Consider the following 26,692-nt stretch of genomic DNA (forward strand, 5'->3'; position numbering starts at 1 on the left):
TGGAATGTGCTGCTGGGTGAATTCTGTGGTATTTTATGTGGCTAATCAGCTGCACATGAACTCCCAGTGTGACACTGTGGCCAAAAGAGCTAATACAATCCTGGGATGCATAAACAGGGGAATCTCTACTAGGAGCAGAGAGGTTATTTTACCTCTATATTTGACACTGATGTGACCACTGCTGCAATACTGTGTCCATTTCTGGTACCCTCATTACAAGAAGGATGTTGCTAAATTGGAGACGTTTCAGAGAAGAGCCACAAGAATGATTAAAGGATTAGAAAACCTGCCTTATAGAGAGAAACGCAAAGAGCTCAGTCTATTTAGTTTAACAAAGAGAAGGTTAAGGGGTGACTTGATTCCAGTCTATGAGTACCTACATGGGGAACAAATATATAATAATGGAAGTTGAAGCTAGACAAACTGAGAGTAAATTGTAAAGTGTAAATTTTTAATACTGAGAGTAGTTAACCATTGGAACAATTGACATGGGGTTGTGGTGGATTCTCCATCACTGACCATTTTTTAATTGTCATGATTGGATGTTTATTCTAAAAGCTTTGCCCTAGGAATTATTTTGGGGGAGTTCTCTGGCCTGTGGAGGTCAGATTAGATGATCACAGTGGTCCCTTCTGGCCTTAGAATCTATGAATGTATGTACCAAGCCTATTCTCAGGAGTCTGTAGTAAGGCCCTCCTATATTATCTCCCATTATGCAGAATTCTCTCTGGGTTTCCATGGAAAGTTTTACATTGGCCTCAAAATTCTTCTCTGCCTTTTACCTCTGACTGAGAGTAGTGTCAGTTCGCCATCAGATACGCTCTCAAGGCAGAAACTGAATCCCAGTTCACCCACTCTTTTATGTTCTAACTGGTTAATCTGACTCCATCCTATAATGAAAGGCATCACATACATCAATCTTTTCATTAGTTTATTTATTATTTTAGCAAGACCTACTTGAAATACGATTCCTGCCCCTGAAGCCTGTCTTGTAGTGGGTTCCTTGTAACATTTGTGTCATTCTTATTTGCAATGAATTTCTCTCCCTTCTTCATATGCTTTTCCAATCATTTCATTGTCTCATGACAAAATCCTTCCAGTTTTTCTCAGTACTGACTGCATGTTGTGCAAGATTATGAAGGATTCACATGAGGCATGAATTGTGGAGGACTGAAATGCTCCCAAACACTTGCCAGAGACATCTCAACACGGTCTTCTGAATCTACCTCCTCATGTGTTTTGCTTGTGTAGCTGGCAACTCCTCGGCATTCCAATATTTCTCCCATGTGCGCACACACAATCACAATTATATTTCTTAACATAACCCTATACTCAGACTTTAGAATTTCCAGTATCAACAGTTGGCAATTTTCATCTAATGAAGTTACAAAACAAGGGTCAGTTTTCTTTCTTAAAGGGTCTATTACCTAATCTGGATTGTAAAATATTTCCTTTATATTTAGCTTGACAACAGCATGGATTAAGCCCATTCCTGTAATCAATCCCATAAAGTGATTTAGGGCTCAATCCTCCCAGGGGCTGAACATTATGGGCCCAATGCAGCAAAGCACTAAGGCTCCAGTTCAGGAAAATATTCCCATTTAAAACAACAGTAAGCATTTGTTGAACTTTAAGCATGTACATAAGCATGACTTCAATGGGACTTACGTACATGCTTAAAGTTAAACACAAGTTCAAGTGTTTTGTTGGATCAGGGCTAGAATACTCAGCAGCTGATAAAGAACTTAATAATATCTCTGTTAGGTTCTGAAAAAATGAATAATGGTGAAATTATTTATCTTGCAAGTTTTAGAGTTCAGTCACTACTGGATAGAAACTAATGCGACAATCAATGTATTTTTTACAAGAATCTAAAAACACATAGAATGTGAAGTAGGTATTGAACCAGTTTGTGGAAAACAGAAATAGGTTTCCAGAGAGGAATAAAATAGCATGAAAAACAGGAGGAAAAAATTCTTCAACAATGTTTAAGGCTTGCTTCAGATATCACATAAGCAAAGTCAAAGGTGGCATATTTATCTCGCAGCATGTGATTACTACGAAATATACAAACTTTTACATTAGAATATTTGATGATTCTCTAAATGTTCCATTTTACCTCAAAGAGATGCAACATCTCTAGTCAACAAGGACTTGATTCAAAGCCTTTGGGAATGTTTCTATTGACTTCACTGGGCTTTGGATCAAGCCCTGAAGGAGTTTGTACCTGCAATAATGTGAATATATTTGAAATTTCCATTTCTTTTTCCTATAGCACACACGTGGTCTTTTTCAAATGCTGAATCTTTCCTCTCAAACCTATTAATTTAGGCCAGTGTACAGTCCAGTCCTGCACTGAGCTCTGCACAGCTGGACTCCTGTATTCCCATGGGCTTAATGTAGGATCAGGACCAGCATGTCCAGTTGCTGCTCCATTCTTGTTTAAAGTTGCAAACAGAGACTAGATTAACATTTGAGCCTTTGATGTGCCCCAGTTCGATTGTCTGGTCTCTGAATTTCTTCCATATGAATTATAAGGCTGTTAAGCTTTTTTGGAAAGGAAAAGAACTGTCTACTTGTGAAAAGAGCTATTAAAAATCCCTTTTCTCCCCTTTAAAGAATAAATAATAAATGTTTCCAAAGCCAAATAATTAACAGAGGATAGCAGAGAGAGCTTTTCCACAAGGTGGCATGGGGCTGCTCAGTGGTGGTCAATCTCCAGGGCAGTCCTGGTACAGTGATCCTGTTGCGGAAGGGAATGGTTTAGGGATATAAACTGGCCATCAATAAATTTAGACTTGAAATTAGACAAAGGTTTGTAACCATCAGAGGAGTGAAGTTCTGGAACAGCCTTCCAAGGGGAGAAGTGGGGCAAAAAAACCTAACAGGCTTCAAGACTGATCTTGATAAATTAATGGAGAGTATGTATGGTATGATGAGACTGCCTACAATGGCATATAGCCGATCTGCGACTGCTAGTAACAAATATCTCCAATGGCCAGTGATGGGACACTAGATTGGGAGGGCTCTAAGTTACTACAGAGAATTCTTTCCTGGGTGTGTTGGTCTGCTGGGTCTTGCCCACATGATCAGCGTCTAACTGATTTCCATATTTGGGGTCGGGAAGGAATTTTCCCCTGGGTCAGATTGGCAGAGACCCTTGGGGTTTTTGCCTTCCTCTGCAGCATGGGGCGTGGGTCACTTACAGGTTTAAAAGAGTGTAAATGGTGGATTCTCTGTAATGTGAAATCTTTAAACCATGATTTGAAGACTTCAGTAACTCAGCCAGCGGTTATGAGTCTATAATAGGAGTGGGTTATGTGCTGGCGATCAGACTAGATGATCATGATGGTCCCTTCTGGCCTTAAAGTCTATGTGTCTGTCATCCTTTCATGAAGGTTAGGGGACAGTGTGTATCTGTGTGGGATGGGGGGGCTTAAACCTCTCTCCTCTGCTGCCCAAGATCCGAGTGTCAAAAGGACAGTCAGTGCCAAGAGGGCAGCCTAAGGTTCAGAAGCCTTCAAACAGAAAAGGGGAAGAAGCAACCAAACCCAACCCCCTTGTAAAAACAAACAAACAAACAAACAAACAAAAGAAACATTGCAAAAATCATACTTATTTTTTCTCAGAAAGAGAATCTCATGTTGCATGTGACTGAAATATCAGAGTCCTGTCAGTCTGCATCTCTTAGAACAGATGCCATATCGTGTTTTTAGCTATAAATTAACACTCCTTCCCGCCCCCCGCAGACCATAAAGTTTCTGGTGGAAACAACCACAGTTCATCAGTCACTACTTCACCTTCAGCGATGAATGCTACTATCACCAGTGTAACACCAGCAATAACAACTGTCACTCTCACAGAAACGATGGAGCCTAAAACTATTTCACCAACACCAGAAGGTATGGGAAATTGATTTGAACTTGCTAATTATTCTCCATGCTCTCTGCAATTTCCATTTGCTGATGTGCTTTAGTGATTGAATTTACAAGATGTGAAAATGAAACTTGCTTTAAGCAGGCACCGAAAGGATGATTTAGAACAGGCTGTCTCATCGAAATGGGCTTTTAATTCATGATTAAACCAAAATGATATTTTAGAAATGAGTCCAGTATGGAACTACGGATGTGAACCCCAACTTGTCCCCAGGCTCCTGAAATACTTCAGTATTCCAGAGGCTGCTTCCAGCTCCTATCTTTATAGTGGACCCAAATCCACTCACCTCTGTTCTTTAGAGAAGTGTGGATTTAGATCCAAGACTTGCAGCTTGAACCCATCTTTGCTTTAAAGTGAATGCTTAGGAGGAGCGGTCTGATCACTAGATCTGGGACTGCAGGCAGGCTAAACTATAATGATCAGATGCCCTGGTTATCTCACATGCCTCTGCGCTCCCTTTCTGAGTTCTGCATACAGCATCTTTAAAGGTAAGATGTCTGCCTTTCTGCCATAGGCCAGGGGCTTGAGGGGATTCAAGCGGAAGGATCTTAAAAAGAGACACATACTCTTCCTTTTTTTTTTTTTTTAAATCAACAGATCTATTTGTTTGAGGGCTCTGAGTGCAGTGAGAAGGCAGGGGTGGCACTGGGGAGGTCAGCGTTGGGGGGTGAGCCAAGCAATAGCAGCATTACACTGTTGTAGAATACACACAGAATATTAGCCTACTGTAAGCAGCTTATATGCATGTAACAATTCGGTAACTATGAAGCAAATCTAATGTGCATGTTTTCTACAGCCGATAATACATTCTAGTACCACTGACTATAACAAATCAATATTGCAGTTCAGTCACTACAATGACAAGCTTTGATTCGAGAGGCCTTAAGCATACTCCTATTTTTTTCTATGTAGGAAAAGCAAGTACTACTGAAATGACCAAAGTGACTGAAGACACCAGCCCTGCGACTTCCGCAGGACCCACCCAAACACACATGGCTGTGTCAGACCAGTCAGTGTCAGTGAAAACATCTCCCGATTCACAGCCGAACACATCACATGCTCCTTTCAGCACGACCGCACAAGCCATGACTTTGGAAATGGTTTCGACAGCCACTACTACTGTCCTCACAGAGCAAACTTCCCACTCAGCTACCACAGGACCCCCACCTAGTAGCACAGTGAAGGTAGGAGGAAGTGCTTGACTATGCATTTGATGAGCTATGGTGAGCATGTTGTTCCTGGTTTGTTCGTACCATGCTGTGTTAAACCAGAACCAGTGCTGCACACATACAGGAGAGCCTTGTAGCTGGAGCACAGGACTGGGAGTTAGGAGACTTTGATTCTGTTCCCAGCCCTCCCAAAAACTCCCTTTGTGATACTGGGCAGGTCACTTTCCCCCTCTCTGTGAAACGGGGCTAATGAGACTGCCCTATCCCTCAGGTGCTCTGAGGCTATATTCATTAATGGTTCTGAGATCCCCTGAAGGCATTAGAGAATTGCCAGGGGTTACTGGTTGGCGCTGTCTTTCATGGGACCCCTTGCCAGAATGCCTAGATATAGCACATCAGCAGACCAAACACGCCTCTCGGATTGACGAGTGTATTATAAGGGATTCAGCAACTGATACAAACACATTTCTAGTGGAACGGCTGGTAGGGCAGTGCATATCATAGATTTCTTTGGGCTGCAAGGAACCTACAGTGGGCTGCCTCTGACATTGCTGCAGAATTGTTCTCACTCTCCTCAAACTATCCCCAATAGATGAATTTCTAGCCTAGTCTGGAGTATCTCCAGCCATAGTGATCTCATGTCCTTTGGCTACATCTTCCCTGCTGCAGTTCAGTCTGTTCCCGCTTGCTCTGTCCCGCCTTCCTGATACAGTGAGGTTTGCCATTAAAACAGTTTTTCAGAGGGCAGGTCTATTACCACAATGATGCTTTTCAACTTGAAACAAGCAGGCTACAGGGGATAGGTTCAATAGGGCTGTTTTGGCAATAGATGTTACAGGGCTAGAATTGCCAGAGAGGTGGGGTTGGAACCTTTCTCTGCAGAGTTTTTAAGGACTAGCAACCAGCTGGGGAGCAGAGCAAGCAACCTCAGCCTAAGGATGTGAATCATAATGGGCTGAATCCAAGTAAAGGCTGCAGACAGCAGAGCTGGTGCGGTTATGCTACACCTAGGGGCCAGGATGCACTGCAGAGAACCTGGATACATGCAGGTCATATAGAGAACAGCTCTATAGAGACTGCCTGTCCACTCCATCTTCTGCAGTGTAATTACAAGAGGTGGCCTGGAAAACTCCATGATAAAATAGGGTTTGGGGGTCATAATCCCAACCATTCTGAATATAGAAATAGAAAGACACCTGTTATCTAGGAACTTCAAAGACTTGCCTGAGAGATGCAGCCATGTGTCCTGACCTGTCTCTCTGTACCTATGCAATTTACAAATGCAGCAGTATTTTGTTTTACTTTCTAGCCCTACGACACCTCTGCTTGCCAGAATATTAAACATGTGAAGAAGCCCAAAGTGATCTGCTTGCATCTCAGTGAGCCCGACACATGTGTAAGTAGCATCTTTGCAGGTAGGCTGAATGGCCACTTGTTTTAAAGCCGCGTGGGAACAGTGTGAGGTCTTGGGGGCAGGTTCTTACCATCCTGTCAAACTTGCAGGCACAAGGGGCCAGCAAAGCTGATGGTGCCTGGCGTGTTAGTGTGGTATTTACGGCTTGTGCTCCATTCCCATGGGGTGGGGAATGCAAACCGCTTGCTGCTGACTGAGCACAGCGGAGACAACAAGAGTCACCAGGAGGAATTCAGTAATGTCCCCCTCCATTATGGTGCAACCTGGGGCCACCTCAACTTCCTTTGTCTCCTCCTATTTAACAGGAAACCACCATTCACAAACACACACACACACACATATACCAGTCCTGCACACGTTATCTCCTCCACCTCACCATCCTCCTCTCCCCTTACTGCCAGCTGGCATGGAGAGGAAATTGGGTCAGACGAGGGGGGTACAGTGGAACCTAGGCCTCACTGCCCCAGTTCAATGGCTTTGAAGGGTGTCCCAGGTCTGTTTGAATTGGTCCAACTGGAAACTGTTAGCGCAATTACTTATTTGTAAAACTAAGATGAGATTAATGGGGAAGGATCAGCTAAGGTGCAGTTGGAGGGGAATAAACTCACTGTGCAGCAAGTGAAGACCTGAGACAAATGCTAGATGGTAAAGAATCTTGTGGGACTGCAGACTCAGGTGACCAGATGTCCCGATTTTCTAGGGACAGTCCCGATTTTTGGGTCTTTTTCTTATATAGGCTCCTATTACCCCCCACCCCCTGTCCTGATTTTTCACACTTGCTGTCTGGTCACCCTACTGCCAACTGGTGTGAAATTACAGTGATTAACTTTACCTCTACTAGCCAGCCACACTGAGATCACTTGGAGGGGTGGGGGGGAGCTAGATTCTTATTCTATTGACTTTTCCTTGTAAATTACCTATTAACTGGCATTTCTGCCTGTTTACATTCATGCTGAAAGTATTTTAGCAACAATTCATGTTGAAACCCCTATGGGATTGAGTGACCATAAACACAGATGCCATCTAGTGGGCAGTAAACAGACAGCATTGTCAGATATGAGGTTTTATATATTTCTATATTCTGGTTGAGATTCACTGTCCAAAAAGAAATTGGGTGTATTTAGTTAAAGGTAAGTTAGTAAATGAGTCCTGTTAATTGTGCTCACCCTTAGGACTGAATGAAATGCTGGAAAATCTAAAAAACTAAAAATAAAATAATAAAAATAAATTTTAAAGCATGGTATTGGAGTTAAGGCACTGGACTGGGACTCAGTGTTCAATTCCTGCTTCTGCTACTGACTTCTCATGTGACCTTGGGCAAATCACTCAGTATGTCTGACACATGTCCTCTGCCCTTGGATGCTAGCTACTCTAGCAAGTCGCATCTGACTGCTCGTATACTTGGAATCCCCAAATATGAAATGCTTTAAACCACACCAGTTTTAACAATGGCTTTTCCAGAAACCTTTATCCCATGGCAGGGCTCTCCTCATGCCTCCACCTAACTAATCATTGCATGGAAAAAACTATTTGGCCTCCAAGCTGGGTTAGCTGCTGAACCTGGGAACCAGATAACTGTCTGAGAGGAGAGTAGATAGAGGGCGCTGAGTCGTTTCTCCTTTTTCCTGCTGGCCTTTCCCAAGGCATGCATGCAATAATCTGGTGTCCGTCTCAGTTAAATGCAAAGGAAACTCTAACACTCTCAAGTATTCTTTCCAAAGCAGACAAAAGAAAATACACAGGTCTTTCCTCCCATCTCAGTCCCCCAACCCCAAAACAAACTATATGGAAATAGTACTAACTGGTTGTTTTAAACCTTCTGTTTTCACAACAAGCCAGTATAAATAGTTTTACTGGTGTGACTGGGAGGTTTTGTATTGTTTGGCGCTTAGCTAGGCCAATGTTTTTTAAAAGTGACTAGTGCAACAGTTCCCAAACCTTGGGTTGCAACCCCAAGTGGGGTAGCTCCATCAGTAAATGTGATTGCGGCAATTCAAAGTGTGCATTTTACAAAATGGTGTCCTCCACACAGCATGATGTCACATGTACTGTACGTGCAGGGTCAAACCGCATGGAGGAGGCTATTTTGCTCTACCAAATGGTGCTTTCCATGCAGCATCACCTTGCACACGTATGTGCATGCCAGTGGCAGATTAGCCACTGGGCCAATGGGGCCTGTGCCCAGGAGCCCTAGCCAATTGGGGGGCCCCCAGAAAAATGGGCACCCTCGCACCTGGATCCACTCCAGCCAGCCGGCACTCCTGCCGGGGAGCGGGGTTGGGGTTTAGGGGCTTGCCTCGCTCTGCCTCGCCGTGCTCCTGCCAGGGAGTGGGGTTGCCGGGCGGGCAGAGCGGGGCAAACCCCCACGCCCCAACTTTGCTTCCTGGCAGGAGTGCTGCCGGGGAGGGGAGCAAGCCCCCATGCCCTAACCCCATTTCACGGGGGCAGAGGGGTTGGGGGGACTAAAGGTGGAAGGAGGGGCCCACTTGCTCTGGCCCAGGGCCTCACAAAACCATAATCCATCTCTGGTGCATGCAAGGTCATGCTGCATGGAAGACACCATTTTTAAATGACTAACAAATTTATGGTGCCACAAGTACTCCTGTTCTTTCTGCGGATACAGACTAACACGGCTGCTACTCTGAAACCTGTCATTTTTAAATGGCACCCTCCATGCTGTTTGGGATCACGGGAAGCAATATAGCTAAAAATGGGGCCATGCACGGAAAATGTTTCGGAACCAATGGGCTAGAGATTTTGGTGCCTCCATTTTTTGGGTCCCCAATGGGACACACATTTGAGGGGCCTGATTTTAGAAAGTGCTAAGCAGCCACTCTGAGCTGTCCAGCCCTCTCCATGATAGAGTATTTTAAGAAATGGTGACCCTGTTTTAGCAAAGTCCAGCCCTAATCCCAATCCAGAGTATGTGTGTACACAGGTTTCAGGAGAAGGTCCATCCTGTTTGGTGTACCAGTTGGTCAAGAGGAGGAAAAAGCTGCAATCCACTCTTCCCTTCCTCCACCCAAGAGTCACTATTGTTTTGAAGTAGAGGGGTCGTTTTAATGCTCAAAGCGAGAAGATTTTATTCTTTGCTCGGTCTTTGATCAACAACCCATCAGAAATACTAAAAGCAGTTCCTAAACAGGAAGGCCAATGTTTCTTTGTTATTTCCCTCTTCTCCTAGTTGATGACAATGGGGCAGACAGTGCCTGCAATTTCAAAACAATAAAGGCCCCCTTGGCTTCTTTCTCATTCTGAGATTTAAAGGGACACACCTAAGCACCTTAGACCCCAAATTTAGGCTTGGTAAAAATAAAATTTTAAAATTTTGTTAATATTTACAATTTACTTTACAAGCATAAAATTGTTCTGTGAGGTAGGTAAGTATCAAAATTCCCATTTGGCAGATGGGAAAACAGGCACAGAGAAGTGACATTTCTCACCCAAGGCCACATAAGTTAGTGGAAGAGGAAGAATTGATGTTTGCGGTCCCTGGCTCCCAGTCCATTGCTCAGTCTGTTGGATCAGACTGCTTCCCAGTTTGAGCTGATGTTAGACTGGTGTTGGCTATATGTTTGTACAATGCCTAGCACAATGGGGTCCAGATCTGGTAAGAAGGCCTTAGGCACTATTGCAATATAAATGATAGATTGATAACAATAATACAAGCTAGTGATATATTTTAGATATCATTGAGGGAGATCATTTGTGGGTTTGTCTGGTTTCTTTTAATAACTCTTTCTTTCTGGAAATTTTGCAGAATAATTTTCTAAAGACAAAGGGAGCAAATTTAAGTATGGTGATTTGTGACACAACCTCATCCTACAATCACGTCTCTTCTCCCCCATGCCACATTGAACTCGCCAAATCTGAGGTGGATCCTTCCTGCATGCTGCTCATTCAGGCTGGCATTAAAGGTTAGTGGAACCAATGTCTCTGGATTTTGTGGTGATCACTGTGTCTGTTTATGGGGGATAGGAAGGAAAGTGGGGACTTCTGTGGGAAAGAGGGAGGTTAACTGTTGGTGGGCGGTGGGGATATATGACTTGTTTGTAGAGGCAGAGCTGGGGGTATCTGAACATATGCTAACACTAAAGCACAGATTAGAAAACAGAATTCTCAGAAAACATATCAGCTCTGTAACTGTGTTTTCCTTTCTCTATTAAGTGAGTTTAACCAGAGATGTATTTGGCTTATATTGAGTCACAGCATTTCCTGCAGAATGAGTGGGGAGTTCACAGCTTCTCCTTTGTCTCTTCAATACTGATGTAAACTGCAGGTATTGACTTGTTGGCATTTGTGTCACAACCTTTCTGTTTTGAAAACTGCAGATGCAGATGCAATAGACAAGCTCCTCCAAGTACGGCAGCCTGATCTAATGAAGGTAAATGCTTTAAGCTAGTTAAGCATGGGAGACTGGATGGCTTTGTGGGCTAGGATAAAGTAGTCTTTTAATGATAGTTCAAATCCAGCCCAGGTTGGTGGTAACTGAAAACTGTCACTATCTCAGGGGCATTTGGTGACCAAATGTAAATAAGATGGTTTCAGTCCAGATACCAGTGCATAGGTATTCACAGCACCACGCCGCTTTAATGGGCATTCTGGCTGGCAGTCACAGGACACAGACACCAATGGGCTGTAGAGATCAAACCCCTTTGTTCCCTAGAGGTGGTCAGAGGTCAGTCAATGTGTAGAGGAGGCTTACTAGGCTGTATCTGTTTTGGGGAGAAACAAGGGGATCTTTCACTGTCTGCACTAATCAAATTGTTTATGTGCTCTAAACATATTTTGATCTAAGCACTGATTTATGTCCCTGGTACGTGAGGAATAATACACCTCCGATGGTGCCTTGTAGGTCCTCCAATACTAACAAGGTGGCACTTCAAAGAATGCTGCCATATTCTATTGCAACACACAGGTTGGTACAAAAGGGGCTCAAAATGTTGAATGAGCCAGTCGTCTAGGGTTGACACCTCTGAGGTACATAAAACAGGACATTTCTGGGATGATCCTGACCCCATAAAACTGGACAGCTGACAGTGCATACTGAGCACCCTTACAGATTTCCTGGGACAGCTACCTCAAAAATGGATGAGCCTGGGAAAACCAGAACAGATGGCAGCCCTACACTCATCCCGTAGAAATCTTCTGACAGGGAATTCCTGAGGCTTTGCAGACCTAACCAGAAGCCACATCTGTTTAGGGATCCTGGAACCAGAATCACTTCAGCATTTTCCCTCTGGGAAGACTGAACTTTCTGACAGGTTTCAGAGTAGCAGCCGTGTTTAGTCTGTATCTGCAAAAAGAACAGGAGTACTTGTGGCACTCTCGTTGGAGTCTGTTTTTGAAGCTTTTCTGTCATTGAATGACCATTCAATGACAGACCTGCGGGTGGCTATTTTACAACAGAAAAAACAGACTCCAACGAGAGACTGCTGAGCTGGAATTGATATGCAAACTAGATACAATCAATTTAGGATTGAATAAGGACTGGGAATGGCTGAGCCATTACAAACATTGAATCTAGCTCCCCTTGTAAGTATTCTCACACTTCTTATCAAACTGTAGGTACTGGGCTAGCTTGATTATCACTTCAAAAGGTTTTTTTCTCTTACTTAATTGGCCTCTCAGAGTTGGTAAGACAACTCCCACCTGTTCATGCTCTCTGTATGTGTGTATAGATATCTCCTCACTATATATTCCATTCTATATGCATCTGATGAAGTGGGCCCACGAAAGCTTATGCTCTAATAAATTTGTTAGTCTCTAAGGTGCCACAAGTACTCCTGTTCTTTTTTCATGAACTTTCTGAAGTCACTATCAAGTGTTTTCTAAGCCCAGTAGCAGAATCTCTTATTACTTTATTTACTTCAAAATATGTATGAAACACCCATTGCCAGTGTATCCCTTATTTTTTTTAAAAAAAGAAGGGGGCTAAATATTCAAAAGTAATTAGTGATTTTTGGGTGTCTAACTTGAGGCTCTTTACAGGAGCCTGATTTTTAGAAACAGCTGCGCACCCACCCTCTGAAAATCAAGGCTTTGTAATGTGTCTCAAGTTGGGCACCGAAAATCACTTGTCACTTCTGAAAATTCAGGGTGTGTGTGTGTGTATATATATATATATATGTGTGTGTGTGTGTGTGTATATGCACACGCTCACTATAGCATTCTACAACCATTACCACAGAGTCCTCCGGTATCACTACTGTCTGCTGCAGTGCTTTGGATGATTACTGTCATGTACTGTAGTATTTTTTTTTAAAGGACCTGGGTACCAATAATAACTCTTCAAAGTGCTATACTGACATTAATCTTCCCTATACACCACTGAGGTTGCAATACTTTGTAAAGCTGAACTCCAGGTGCCTGTAAAAAATGGCACCCAGCAACTAAACATGAACTAAGTTCTTGCATCTGTGCTCTAAGTCTCAAGCACATAACGTTCTCATGGTGGGCAAAAACTCCTTTTAGGGGAGCTAAACTGAGGAGGATGCTTAGAATGCAAATGAGCTGTGAGGTCCTTCAATCCTGGGTGCGTAGGCTCAGCAAAGTGCACAAGCCAGGGTCCAGGAGATGGAGAGAATAATAATTATACAAAACTGTGTGCTTCTGCATTGCTTCTCATCCAGAAAAGTTGTCAGTCTCAGCAGAGGGGCCAAGGACTGAATGCCCAGTGGATTTCTTACCCCTAGAGTTGGTGCCTGCAGGTCAGGGGTAAGGCACAGTGGTGGGGGCAGTGTGGGGAAAGCTTGCATTGCTTTGGCCTGTGCTGTAGCTGACCTGGGGAGGGAGAATCTTGGACTTGGGGGCTGTCAGCCTGGCTCTAACGCTCTGATTCAACTCCCACTGAAGCTAATGAGTGTCTTTCCACTGGCTTCCTTGGGAGATGGGTCAAGCCCTGTGAGTGTGTGTGTGTGTGTGTGTGTGTTTATACAGTGTGTGTGTGTATATGTGTATATATATATACAGTGTGTTTATTTATATATTTAAAAAGAACTGGAGTGGAAGACAAAGTTGTGTCTTTAAAATATGGAGTGCTCTCAGCAGATGTGCATGCACGGGTTTCCTGTTTATGAGACTCTTGGCTCTGTTTGGTATATTTCCAGATTGGAATAAAATCCCATCAACTGGAGAGTATTGGACGCCACCAGAACATTCCCCGGAACACGCTGATTGCCTTGGTCACATCTGGACTCTTGCTGGCGTTTCTGAGTTTGGCTGGATACTTCCTTATGAAACGACGGAGTTGGAGCCCCAGGGGAGAGAGGCTGGTTAGTGCTTATAGCTGGCAAAACAACAAGTAGAGAGAAACCAAAATACAGGAGGAATGCAGAGGAGGGAATGCAACTGAGTCACAAGCTCTCTAAGGGAGTGACCCACTGGCAAAGACCTCTAAGCGCCACCAACAGTCTCTGTTTGGGGGGAGAGAGAGGCTCCGCTTATGTTCTGTACAAGTTGCCTATAGCTTATGAAAGTATCAATAGGTGCGACAAGATGGCTTGTTGCTTTGAGTGCTGTTAGGATATAGATATTCAGGCCTGTTTGTAAAGGCCTATACTTTAAGAATGTAGGTGTATTCTTATTACTTAGCTAGTTATAGAGGTATAAAAGAAAGAATTAAAATTACTCTTTGTATGTGTAAGGGACAGCCTGAGGCTTTGTTTTTAGTTTAAGTAAGGCCTTTGGTTAAGCAGCAGAGGCAGCCATAAACTGAGACGTGAACGGTTACGTTTTTACATATTAAACTAGTTACATAAAAATAAGGTGCTATTGGGCTGTTAGGAATACAATTTTGTTTTCATATTTTTATTACCTTCAGAGAAAGGAAAGAGCCTAGAACATGTAAAAGGAAATTTAGTCAACCTGTTAGGGGGCTTAGAGTATTGTTGCTCTCTGTTCATGCAAGAAGGACCAGGGAAGTAAGAGGGTAAAAAAAATAAGCCCCTTAACAAGTGCCACTACAGGCAGGCTGACAGGGAAACTGAAAACTTGGTGAGCCTGTGACTGATCCAGCCTGAGAGTGGTGAATGGGGAGATGGAGATAAGAGAGACATAAACAGCTGTGCTAGAGCCCAGATCATGAAGAGTGAAAGGAAATCTCTCTTCCTCTCTAATATTAAATATTCCGTGACTGTTCATTTGGGGATAACTACCCTTTGCTCCCTATCACTTCCAGGTCTAACACTTTTTTTGGCCTGGCAGTAAGAACTCATCTGGGAAGACTCCTCCAGAGACTCTGAAAGCTTGTGAATTTGCCATTGAAAATGAAATACTTTTCTTCAATCATTACGTTTAAAAATCAAATTATACATCTGACTTGTATCTATGCTGTAATAAAGGTTGTTTCCCCCATTTAACAAATGGGGATAATAAAGAATATCAAGAAAGAAAGAAAATATTTTCCTATATATATTTTTCCTCTTACAGATTTTGCTGAGTTCCGGGGGTTCCTTCTTTATCACTGATTTATGGAGACTTGAATCTTTCTATGAAGTGCAGTCAGAGCATGTTCATCTAGTTGCACATATGCAGTTATACAGTGGGAGGCTAATAGAGTTCAGTATTCTGGGATGGATCCTGTCAAATGCATGAATGCAAATGACAGTGCATGTATAGTGAATGATATGGTCAGGGGCTTGGTAATGCGATACAGCGCTTGTCACCTCTAGGGCACTGGATTCAACCTCCTGGCCCAGCTTGGCCGTGACTGGAAGTCACTGGTATCTAATGGTGATTTGGTGTTCCCTATGTTAAATAAGCCTGGTGATCTTAATCCAGTTTCCAGTGGACAGGTGTCTCCATCTCAAACACCACCATCACCACAGTTGACAGTTTCAGCAAAGAAGCCAAAAAGTAAATTGGGCCATAGATCCTGAACTCCACTTATGTGTAAGAGATATCCATTCCAGGGCAGGACTGAGGCATATTGGGAGGGGACTGTGTGGGTGGGAAGTTTGCCCCCCTGCCGCCTATGCTGTACATGGCTTTGTGGGCAAATAGAGGGCCTCAGACTCTGACAGCCTTCATCTCCTTCCTGATACACTCTATTGGCAAGTGTACGTCACCTACAGCCCCATGCCCCTGGCTCTTGTTGGCCTTATTGTCAGATCTGCTGCACTTAGGGCCTTCAGAGCTGTCACAGCAGAACAAGAGCAGTGGTCCATCTAGTCTGATCTACAACACTGTCTCGTACCTTCTGCTTCAGAAGCAGGTGAAACCTGCCTCTGCTTCTTAATGCACTTGACTAGTTGGGTAATAATAATATGTGTCTGTGTAGACCACCACAGGTATCCAAATTTAAGTTGTCGAATGTGTGGCTTAAGCCCCTGCTATTTCATTATTGAAAGCTGCTTATCTGAGTTGCAGGCTGAAGATAGGAAAGGATATATTCCAAATGTTTCCTACCTGACCCATGTGGAAAATAGAGCTGGAGAAACCAGGGCTGGGTGTGCAAACTCCCAAGGAAGGCAGAGCCTAGTCCTGAACAGCACAAAAACCTGGGTGTTCTGCTTTTTAGGTCATTGAGAAGAAATAACTCTCTGACTGGGCCTAACCCTAGTACTGCAATGCCACAGTTCAGGCCTGTATCCTACCACCTACCTGTTGACAGAAGCTGGTATCCCTGCCTGCTGCTATTATGTGCCATGCAGGTGTTCACAGCCTTGCAGCTCCTGCTTGGCATCTAAGCTGGCTGCTGTCCATCCTTTCCTTTTGCTAACTCTGCATTTGTTATCTATGTACCCATTTAGGATGAAGACCTCTATTACACTGAAAACGGTAGCCAGGGAAATACAGGGATCACCGTGGCCTCCCAAGAGCACTCCGAGCCGCAGGAGAAGCCAAATCTCAACAGAGGGGCTCAGAAGAATGGGACTGGACAGGCATCCTCAAAAAATGGACATTCAGCCAAGCAGCACATTGTGGCTGACACTGAACTGTGAAATGTGCCAGGGGGACTGTCTTATTATCATGATTTGAAGGGGGGTGGGGGAGAAGAGACAGGAGCAGGGGGTAAGGGAGAGATTATCCCTTGGATGGCTGGGAAAATATAACCCTTTTTTATCTGAAGAACTCCAAAGTCCCACTCTGTGGGACTTTGTACACTGTGCTGTACAGTGTTGACCTATCCTAGCAAGGAGCTTCTAGGGGTTAATACAGGGCTAGGGTTGTGGGCTAGGGTTCTTTGCTCTTCCTTTAGCAGAAGAGAATGGGATGTGATCAGCAGTCAAACCACCCAAGCAAGGGCTGGGGAAGATATTTGGAAATTCAGAGCTATGTCAGCTTTGTAAGAAATTGGCTTGATACTGATTTTACTTGGAAGGGAAGGGAGCAGGGAGGGAGTTTAATTCTTCATGAGCAGATGGAGCATTTTACTGTCTCTTGTTAAAGACACATGCTATTAACCTAGCTTCCAGGCCTCCCAGTGGAGAATCAGGGGCTGTCTGCGTGAGAGACACTTCCAAAAAGTGGGGAAATGGCCTCCCCTTACCATCCTCTGAACTACAAAAGTGAATGCCCCAAAACTGCAAGTCCCATCCATGTACCACTACTCTGGTTCTGTGCTCTCATTGTTATATGTAAAAAATAAGGAGTGCCATATAGCAACTGAATTGCTTCTAATGATATATGGGCTCAAGCCAGAAAAACCTGGATCCAGATTACAAACAACTCAAATTCCAGCAGGGGCTTGGGCCCATTACAATATAGGGATCTGGGTTCTGACTACCATCACCTCCGAAGTTGTAATGTCTTTCGCTGTGATAGTTTGGTTTAGCCTCATCTTTGTATTTAAGTGCAGCCTTTTCCTCTCTCAGCAACATTAGTAAGTTAATGCCCCTTCTTGTGCTTTATATCCTCTTAGGTCTTGGCTACACTGGCGCTGTACAGCGCTGCAACTTGCTGCGCTCAGGGGTGTGAAAACGCACCTCCCCCGAGCGCAGCGAGTGCAGCGCTGTAAAGCGCCAGTGTAATCAGCGCCTGCAGCGCTGCAAGCTATTCCCCTCGGAGAGGTGGAGTACTTGCAGTGCTGCAAGAGAGCTCTCGCAGCGCTGGCGGCGTGACTACACTCGCGCTTCACAGCGCTGCCGGGGCAGCGCTGTGAATCCCCAAGTGTAGCCAAGGCCTCAATGTTTAATGCTCTTGTGGAACTTGTATGTAAAGCTTTCCAGGTGGAGTCTGGTATTGAGATGTGAATAGACTTGGAGTTGAATTACTATCTCTCCCCCCATCCCTCAGCATGTGTATAGTTGTTTTGCAGTGAATCCTCTGGTATCTGGCTCCCATAGACTGGAGGCACTAGTTGAAGGTGAAGGGAGTGATCAATCTGTGTGTGTGTGTGTGTACAAGAGCATATGACACTGCTCTAGACAACTCACCTCACTTTGAGTGCTTGCAACAGTATTGTCAAGCCACGTGGAAGGAGCTGGCATTGTTACCCACCACGAGGCCTTGGAAATATGTAGATATCAAAGCATTCCTAAAAGAATCCAAAAAATTGTCATAAAGGAAAGAAACCTCAGTCCTGCTAATAGATGTTTGGCCTTCCCTAGTAATAGGGGGTTGTATATAAAAAACCAAAAACATACAGGGAAAGATTTTCACTCTTAAGAACAAAGAAAAGGCCTCTCAGCAACACTGAAGTGTTAAGGCCAGGAGCAATCTCTACCTCCTCGTGAGCTTGAGATTGTTCTCTTGGAAAAAGTGGTTTAAGCCAAGCCCATTCTGTGTGGGTCAGGAGTCACATATCATTCAGTAAAGGGTGAAGTCCAACAGACCTACTTATGTCACGTTGTAGGATGGAGCCAGTCCCCATGAATATTTGCTGCCTGTAGCCTGTGTGGTTCCTGGTCTCCTGACCGGGCAGGACACAGTTTGGCTAGTTGCAGGTGGAGGCCTCTATCAGTAGGACCAGTGTTGTTGTAGCAGCTACAGCCCTGCCCTGGGCACAGCCTTGCGGGATGGGGGAGCAGGTATGTGTAAAGGGAAAAGAAATTTAATTGAAGAAAGGGGACTGGCTGGCTCACTGGCTTTCACCTCTATGTCACGGATTCCAATGAAGCCCAGGTTGGTGGCTGACCAAAGACATTGCTATATGATCCATGTATTGGTGGCCCGTGTACAATGAATAGGGGACACACCATCACCATTGGCATTAACAGACTCCATTCTTGGCAGCTTCGGCATTGGGGCTGAGGACTAATAGGACTGGAAAACTGACATACCCTCTCACTACTAAAGGTTATTGCCATTCCTTGTCAAGACTGAGACTCACAGGTGCCTGGGATGTGGGGACAGGCTGCTTTCTGCCTCATCATACTATGCTTAGTGAGAAGGATTTCAATTTCTGTCAATCAGGCCCTTTTCACCAGCACTAAAGTCAAGTAAAAATACAAAAACTATTGATTTTAAGTTTTGTTTATTTTCTTTTTTACAACCAGATCTGTAAATACTGTCAGTAAAAAGAGCTGAGAATTGAACCCAACTTTTCTGTTGTATTCTTGAAACAATGGACTGTTTATTCCATTGGCAACTGTGTCTGGCTCAGTTAACTGCCTGGACAAAGAAAAGAATGTGTTTGCTCTAAGAAGTTGCTTTCCAGTAGAAATAGCATAAGTAAAAGATGTTTCTTATTCTTTGCTTGCTTGCACACTCTCTCTCTCTCTCTCTCTCTCTCTCTCTCTTTCTTTCAGCAAATGGATTCAGAGCAAGTGAAAAACATGTATCATATGTTCAAAAAATCCCCCCGAATTAAACTCTCACGCTCTCTTAATGGTTGATTATCTGCTGTCTACAATGCACATATTATTCCTTGCTAAATGTCTTAGGCTGGATGCTGCAAGCTGATCCACAGGGGCACCCCTTTGACTTGCAGGACTGGGGCTTTAGATTTGAGTCCGATGTAATTGCACCTGTGTGTGTTTTGCTACGGATTAATTTCAAGCTGCATAAAGGTAGCCTTTTCCATGATTATTATTTGTAATATGGCACTGCCCAGAGGCTCCAGCTGAGATCAGGGCCCCATCACGCTGGTCACTATACAATAATGGGAAACAGTCCCGGCCTCAAAGAGTTTACATTCTAAATAGGCAAGACAGATAAAGGGTTGGAGGGGAAACTGAGGCACAGAGAAATGCAATGACTTGCCCAAGAGTCACCCAGCAGGTCAGTGATAGAGCCAGAAATAGAATCCAGAGCTCCTGATTCCCAGTCCTGTCCCCAAGACCAAGCTGTCCTGATCTGCATGAGAAACATGTGTAGATCATCATGTTTCATTATCCAAATGTACATTTTATCCCAGAGAGCAGGGGTCTTCTATGTGCATTTTTCAGTTACAATGAATATGGATTTATTTGTGCTGAGAAATCATGATGTCTGCGAGAGAAATGCAAAGCCAGTGAAAATCTTTTGTAACACCAGTCCTAAGGCCATGCATGGGTGAGTCAGCAATCTTTGCTGCTTATCCTGCTTTGGGGATAAAGAACATAGCTTCCAGCCAATCCTGTAACCTTTAATATCCGCCGACCTGTATAAAATTATGCATGTCCTATTGTCTTCAACTGCATTAAGTAATGCCCATGTTTCAGTTTTGAAGGCTTGGGGACCTAAATGGGTAAGGAGACATTAGTTTTTTAAAGTTTTCCTATGCAGAAACACCAGCTTGTGGGCTGATGGAAAGCCTATTTGATGATCGGCAATGGTGCTTTCTGAGGTATCTTAGGGTACAGAGGCCTGCCCCAGCACTGGCAGACAAGGAGTTAATCTTTGCTAGGCTGTGCTGCTGACCAGAAACAGGTGGAATGGGTTGTGGTAATGAGGTGAAGCTGCTGCCTAAGACACTCAGTGCAGGGCTTCTAGCCTGAATGAACTTTTCGGTTTAAAACATTCTTCAACTCTGTTTATTTCTGAACCGCTTCACCCAAAGGATCCCGATAACAAAACGTACCGTGGGCAGGCTCTTCTGGTAGAGCTGCCACACTGCTCTAGCGGCTCACACAGGGTGTAGGCTGCAAAGTGTTCCTTTCTCCCCTCTGCTCTTTGCACAGCAATAAGCCCAGCCCAACAGCTTCTAAAACTCCCCATGTGTCTGCACCAGAAGCGTTGCTAGGTCTGGTTCCACTTTACCCAGCTTTGACCAGCAGTGAAGATGGCTCCTCTGTACCCATGTATGGCTGGAGCAAAACAGTAACCCTCAGAAAAGAAGAACTGGTGAGTCCCAACCCAGTGACTTGCCCCACAGCTGAAATTCTCTCTCACTCTCTCTCTGCTGCAAGTGGGGCACGGTACAGAGGGAGGACAGAACTGACTGAGTGTCTGCTCATAAAAGGCTGAATTTCAAAGGAAAGGTAAGAACAGGCTGTACCATGGCTGTTGCTGAACCAACAGGGCCGGAACAAATCATAGGTGCTCTTGCCCAATATCACCACACAGCATAAGCAATCCTAGAGTGAGCTTCACTTTTGGAATCTCCCCAAAGGGTGTGGAGCAAATAGTACTGTGTATCCCTACATGGATAAGACAGTGTGGCAACTTTCTCTGCCAGGCCCGTAGAGCTTTTCCTTCGTAGCGCCTAGCTCTTGGGGTTCATGGAGGATGGGCGGTTAGAGCAAAGGACTGGTAGTCCGGACTCTGGGGTTTCATTTGTGGTTGTGCCTCTAACTTGCTCTACATCAGGAGTCAGCAACCTTTCAGAAGTGGTGTGCCGAGTCTTCATTTATTCACTCTAATTTAAGGTTTCGCGTGCCAGTAATACATTTTAACATTTTTAGAAGGTCTCTTTCTATAAGTCTATAATATATATCTAAACTACTGTTGTATGTAAAGTAAATAAGGTTTTTAAAATGTTTAAGAAGCTTAATTTAAAATTAAATTAAAATGCAGAGCCCCCCCCGGACCGGTGGCCAGGACCCGGGCAGTGTGAGTGCCACTGAAAATCAGCTCACGTGCTGCCTGTTGCCTACCCCTGCTCTACATGGTAGGCTTTGGTTAAGCCGCAGAACCTTTCCCTTCCTGTTTGCTCATCTCTGATGTGGATGCTATAATATCCAGAGCAGAGGGGTGCCCGGAGAGTCTGGCATATGCTTTGACTGAAAGGTGCTACAGAAATGCACAGCATATTACTATCTAAGCCGTCTGCATGGACTCATGAAAGCTCGCGATTCGAAAGACCTATAGGGCCACCCAAATCCATCTTCCTGCCATTGAGGTGTTGCTCCCTACTGCACATTTCCTAGTGCCCTGTCCATTTTTAAAATGGGCAACCTTTTATATTCTGTAGTGGCAACAACCAGGGGTGAATTGGACTAGTCTTGTCTAACAAATCTGATTTAGATGCTGATTGCTGGACAGTGCTAAAGCTGCCTGAGGGGACCAAATTTCTGTTAATTAGAGATGTTAAGTAACTTTCTTTTCCCCTCCTTTCCCCATCCCCCATAGACCAGTTTCTTTTTTGATCAACTAGTAAAAACTCAGGTTTCCCTTGAAAAATGTTTCCCCTGCTCTGTGCCTTGGTCTCTGGGGCCAGAATAAATGGTTGAATGTTGAACTGAGGCATTAGCAACGTTATCTAAATAGATTATGGCTTTGACTCAAACAAGCAAAAGCAAAGCATTTCAGAGTTAAGACATCTCTCAGTCCTTAAGTTGCTTACTGGTGCCTAGCTGTCTGCAGGAGCCTGGGAAAAATGATCCCCTGTACCCACTCAGCCTGCTGCATTGTTCGGCCCGGGGGCTCAGAGCATAGACTATGTTTTAAATATGGAAGGTGAAAATAAAAATCTTGTTCCTTTTTGCATGTTGATGAGACAAGAAAAGTCCCTAGGTAAATATTATGGGGCTTTGTTGTGGGAATGCCAGTGGATCCTCAACTCTGCAGCCTCTCAGTGGAGAACATGAAAGGTCTGGGGAGGCAGTGCAGCTTCGTGGATAGAGCTCACACAATGCTGGACAGAACCTAGAATATCTGGGTTCTGTTTCCAGCTCTGTGCAGGTCTGTTGGGTGACCTTATGCAAGTCACTTCCCTTATCTGTTTCTCAGTTTCCCCCTCGGTACAATGGGGATAACGATACTGACCTCCTTGAGATCTACTGACAAAAAGCACGCTATAAGAGGTAGGTTATTATATTTAGTATATTACAGTGACTCCAAAATCTTCATTGCCAAAACTTTGCATTTGCGTGAGGGCAGTGCTGTCCTGTGGTCAGAACATGGGACGGGCAACCCAGACTTCCGAGTGGCTATCTCTAGTTCTGCCACTGACTTGCACAGTGACCTTGGGCAAGTAACTCACGTAATCTCTTTCGGGCTCATCTTTTCTGCAGCTAACATGGGTGTCAGAAGATCAGTTAAATCCTAATTTTCAGACCCTTTGTGTTAGAGTGGGAATTTTGCACACACAAGGGACTCAATAGGAGTTATTTTAGCTATTTATAGTGATCTTGTTTCTTCATTTTAACCCACTTCCCACATCCCAACATGGGTGAGTTACATTCACACTGTAAAGCAAGGCCTAGGAAGAAGGAAGGTTGGTCCTGTGGTTGAAACACAGGACTCAGGAGTTCTGGGTTCTATTCCGAGCTCTATCACAGACTTCCTGTATGACTTGGGCAAGTCACTTATTTTCTCTGGGTCTCAGTTCCACTTCCCTGTGTTTCCAGGACAGGACCTGTCTCTTGCTATGTGTAAGTACACTGCTTAGCAGAATGGGCCTCTGATCTTGGTTGGGGCCTCTAGCTGCTACCCTCATTCTAACAATGAATGCTTCCTTTTAGCTCCTCTGCAGTTCTTGGTTCTCTGATCTCCTGCAGTAACGAATCCTGCAGATAAAATATATGCAGGAAAAGTGAATGGCTTTCTCAGATTTGGGCTCCGTCTTCCCTTCCACAGGGCACAAGGAAATCTCTCTTATAGACACTATAAATGTGATACGTTACAGAGCAGCTGATTTTTTGAATGAGCCTGTGCCATATGCCCCGATGTGTCTGAGATCTAATCTATAAGGGGTGCGTTTCTCAGATACCAGGACACCTTCTGCAGCCAAGCCGAGACAACAAAACCATAGAGTAAATTGCACTGGCAAAATAAAAGCTTTCCTCAGAGCAGCCAAGTCCAAAGGAAATGCAGATCACAGGAGAGGTGGGGGTGCAAACCTGCAGTGAGGTCCAGGCTGGAAAAGGCTGTGCTTGGAGCGTCTGGAAATTTTTTCTGTGTGTGTAAACGCAGGCACGTCCCATTCAAGCCAAACAAAGGCTCTGTTATTCCCTCCTTATCAAATGACGTAGGTTCCTTCCTTGCAGATCCCACTACAAGATCTTATTTTTGAGAACATCATTGCCAATAACAGTTTAACCACCCGCAGCCTCCAGTGATCCCTTGCTGACTGAAAGTTAGGGTTGCCAGGCATCCAGTTTTCGACTGGAATGCCCAGTCAAAAAGGGACCCTCAAGGCTAGGGTCAGCACTGCTGACTGGGCTTCTAAAAGTCTGGACAGCAACGCAGCGGGGCTAAGGCAGGCTCCCTGCTTACCCTGTCTCCGCGCAGCTCCGGAAGCAGCTGGCATGTCACCCTCTGGCTCCTACGCACAGGAGCGGCCAGGGAGGCTCCATGTGCTGCCCCAGAGTGCTGGCGCTGCAGCTCCCATTGGCCAAGAACCAGGGCCAATGGGAGCTGCGGGGGCGGTGCCTGCGGCCGGGGCCCTGTATGGACATGCCAGCCGCTTCCGGGAGCCACCTGAGGTAAGTGCTGCCTGACTGGAGCCTTCATCCCCTCCTGTGCCCCTGCCCCAGGTTGGAACCCCCTCCCATACCCTGAATCCTAATTTCTGGCCCCACCCTGTAGCCTGCACCCCCAGCTGGAGACGTCACCCCCTCCTACACCCCAAACCCCTCATCCCCAGCCCCACCCCAGAGCCTGCACCCCCAGCCGGAGCCATCACACCCTACCACACCCCAACCCCCTGCCCCAGCCCAGTGAAAGTGAGTGAGGGTGGGGGAGAGCGACCGACCGACCGAGGGAGGGGGGATGGAGTGAGCAGGGAGGGGCAAGGGTGTTTGGGTTTTGTGCTATTGCCGGTGTGTGTCATGGACACAGCCCCATAGTTCCTTTAATACTAAAATCATCATCTTCCGCTGTTCAAAATACCAGAGCTAGGTTCCTTCCCTTAATCAAAGGAGCAGCAACATGGTATGACATTTGTTAATGCGCATGCCAAGGCAAGCTGAACTGAATGGCATGCTGCGGTGCTGTTTATTTTACGCACACACAGAGGCCTACAGTGTCAAATAATTTATGGGACTTCTTGCCTTCCCCTTAGGCAGGAGGGTGTTGGCTGCATTTGGAGGCAGGACACTGGTGTTGGCTGCATTTGCAGGCGGCAGGACACCGGGTTAGCTGGAACAATGGTGTGATCCAATATTTGCAAAACTTAGGTAGTAGCAGCAGGTCCAGTAATACTTGGCTGTTCTACATTGCTAAACGATTTAACAATAGCAGTACCTAGCCCCTGTATAGTGCTTTTCATCAGCAGGTCTCAGAGCACTGTAGAAAGGGGATCAATAAAATTAGTCTCAATTTACAGATGGGGAAACTTAAATGCACTTTAACAAATCCCCACCCATGGTAGTTAGCTGGTAGTGGACGTGGATGGGACTGCCCATTCCAAAGCATAAGCCTCAATTACTTGAGCCAAACGAATAATGTCCCTTAGCTGGCAGCAGTAATGTGCCTTTATCTGTGGTGTTAATTGCAGTATTGCGATTTTGGGGTGTTTTTTCATTTGTCTCATGTAAACATGATGCAAGGCACCAGCTCAGGAATTTTCCCTTATTCAAAATGGCCGCCATCGGCCATTACTCGCAGCAGGGCTGAAGCCAGCAAGATGGCTGCCATTTTCCCCTCTGTCTCTTGCAGAGGCAGGCAGGCTGCCCTTAAGAAAGATGTCTGACACCTCCCCTAGTCTCAATGTGCTTGAAAGCCACGTCCCCAGGCAACATGGCTGCCAGCCACTGTATGGTTCTTGGGGCTGCACAGGACTCAGGGACTGTGAGGAGCAGCAGAGACCCTGTGAAAGGTGGCTGGGGAGAATGAGGGGGAGTAAGCACTGGGGTGTGGGAGGAGGGAGGCTGAAGGGGCAGGTTGGGGGATGTGGGAGGCTGAAAGGGGCAGGGGGATATGGGGACAGGTGGGAGTGTGTAGGGGGATTTGAGGGTTTGGGGGAGGCTGAGGGGAGGTGCAGAGGGTGTGGGGGCAGGCTGGTGGGGGGGGATGCAGCAGGATGTGGGGGAAAGAGGGAGGCGATAGATGGGCGCTCCCCCAGCCTGGGGTGGGTGGTGGATAAGGGGAGTTGGGGAGATGGTGCTGCCCTGTCCGGGGAAGGTGAGTGAGGGAGTCATGAGCGTAGTGGGAAATGGATGGCATTTCCCTTGTCTGTGGGGTGAGGAGAAGGCAAGTGCCGTCTCCTTCTGAGCGGTTGGGGAGAGGCATGCATTTTTTGTATGCATTAAAGGGTGAAATTATCCTACGCACACACTGCCAGAAGAGTAGAGTGGAGTTAAAAGTCAAATGACAGACCAGGCTTGATGGTGATTTTAAAATCTCATGGGTCATGGGGCCAATCTTGTGATTTTGGGGATCTGAGTCATGGTTTTGATCTCGAAGATTGCTGTACTGCAGTCTTGCATTCAGCCTGCCACAGTGTCCTGGGTCTTTGTGATCTCAGCATTATCCTCTTCTGTGGACCAACCATTGCAGTGGGACATAAAACACTTAATAAGTATATCACATAAATATTAACTGGGATGGAGGTAGGAGAATTTAGTTAAGTAAGCATTACTACTTCCACTTTAACTGAGGCAGTGTTTAAATTATGTGCTTGTAGTTGCAGAGAGCATTGTTGACAGACCTGGGGTTAGAAGTCTTGGTTCCTGGCACTCAGTTTTATCCTTATGAGCTGGCCACAGTCTTGGCTGACACACCAGGGAGTGAACCAGGGCATGCGTGTATGTGTGAGAGACTGACGAAACGGTGTCTTGCATTCTCTCCAGCCTGGAACTAATTAATTCAGCCACAAACAACCCTCCCCTGGCTGGTGTGTGTGGGGATATGAGGTTTCCCTTAAGAAAATAACAAGCTGATGGTAAATGTTTCCATGCTGCCTGCAGTCCTTGTTCTGGCCTTA

At 45.2% G+C, this 26,692-nt stretch overlaps 1 protein-coding gene across 4 annotated transcripts in view; it reads left to right on the plus strand.

Annotated features, from left to right (window-relative positions):
- The window catches only part of CD34 (CD34 molecule), a 30,610-nt gene extending 11,612 nt beyond the window's left edge, over positions 1-18,998 (plus strand). Inside the window, exons 2-9 of one of the 4 annotated variants that reach the window (XR_010600379.1) lie at positions 3,750-3,902; positions 4,849-5,120; positions 6,415-6,501; positions 10,280-10,436; positions 10,851-10,903; positions 13,629-13,793; positions 16,272-17,433; positions 17,506-18,998. Coding sequence is in view for 3 of the 4 variants with exons in the window: in XM_005310191.5 (XP_005310248.2) it covers positions 3,750-3,902; positions 4,849-5,120; positions 6,415-6,501; positions 10,280-10,436; positions 10,851-10,903; positions 13,629-13,793; positions 16,272-16,463 (1,079 nt within the window). In the remaining variant the exon portion in view is untranslated. Of the gene's footprint in view, positions 1-3,749; positions 3,903-4,848; positions 5,121-6,414; positions 6,502-10,279; positions 10,437-10,850; positions 10,904-13,628; positions 13,794-14,698; positions 14,919-16,271 lie in introns of those variants that run through there. The other 3 variants (XM_005310191.5, XM_024114699.3, XM_042848963.2) reach the window with 3 other exon arrangements.
- The last annotated feature ends 7,694 nt before the right edge of the window (positions 18,999-26,692 follow it).

This window comes from Chrysemys picta, chromosome 4, assembly GCF_011386835.1.
Source record: "Chrysemys picta bellii isolate R12L10 chromosome 4, ASM1138683v2, whole genome shotgun sequence".
NCBI lineage: Eukaryota > Metazoa > Chordata > Testudines > Emydidae > Chrysemys > Chrysemys picta.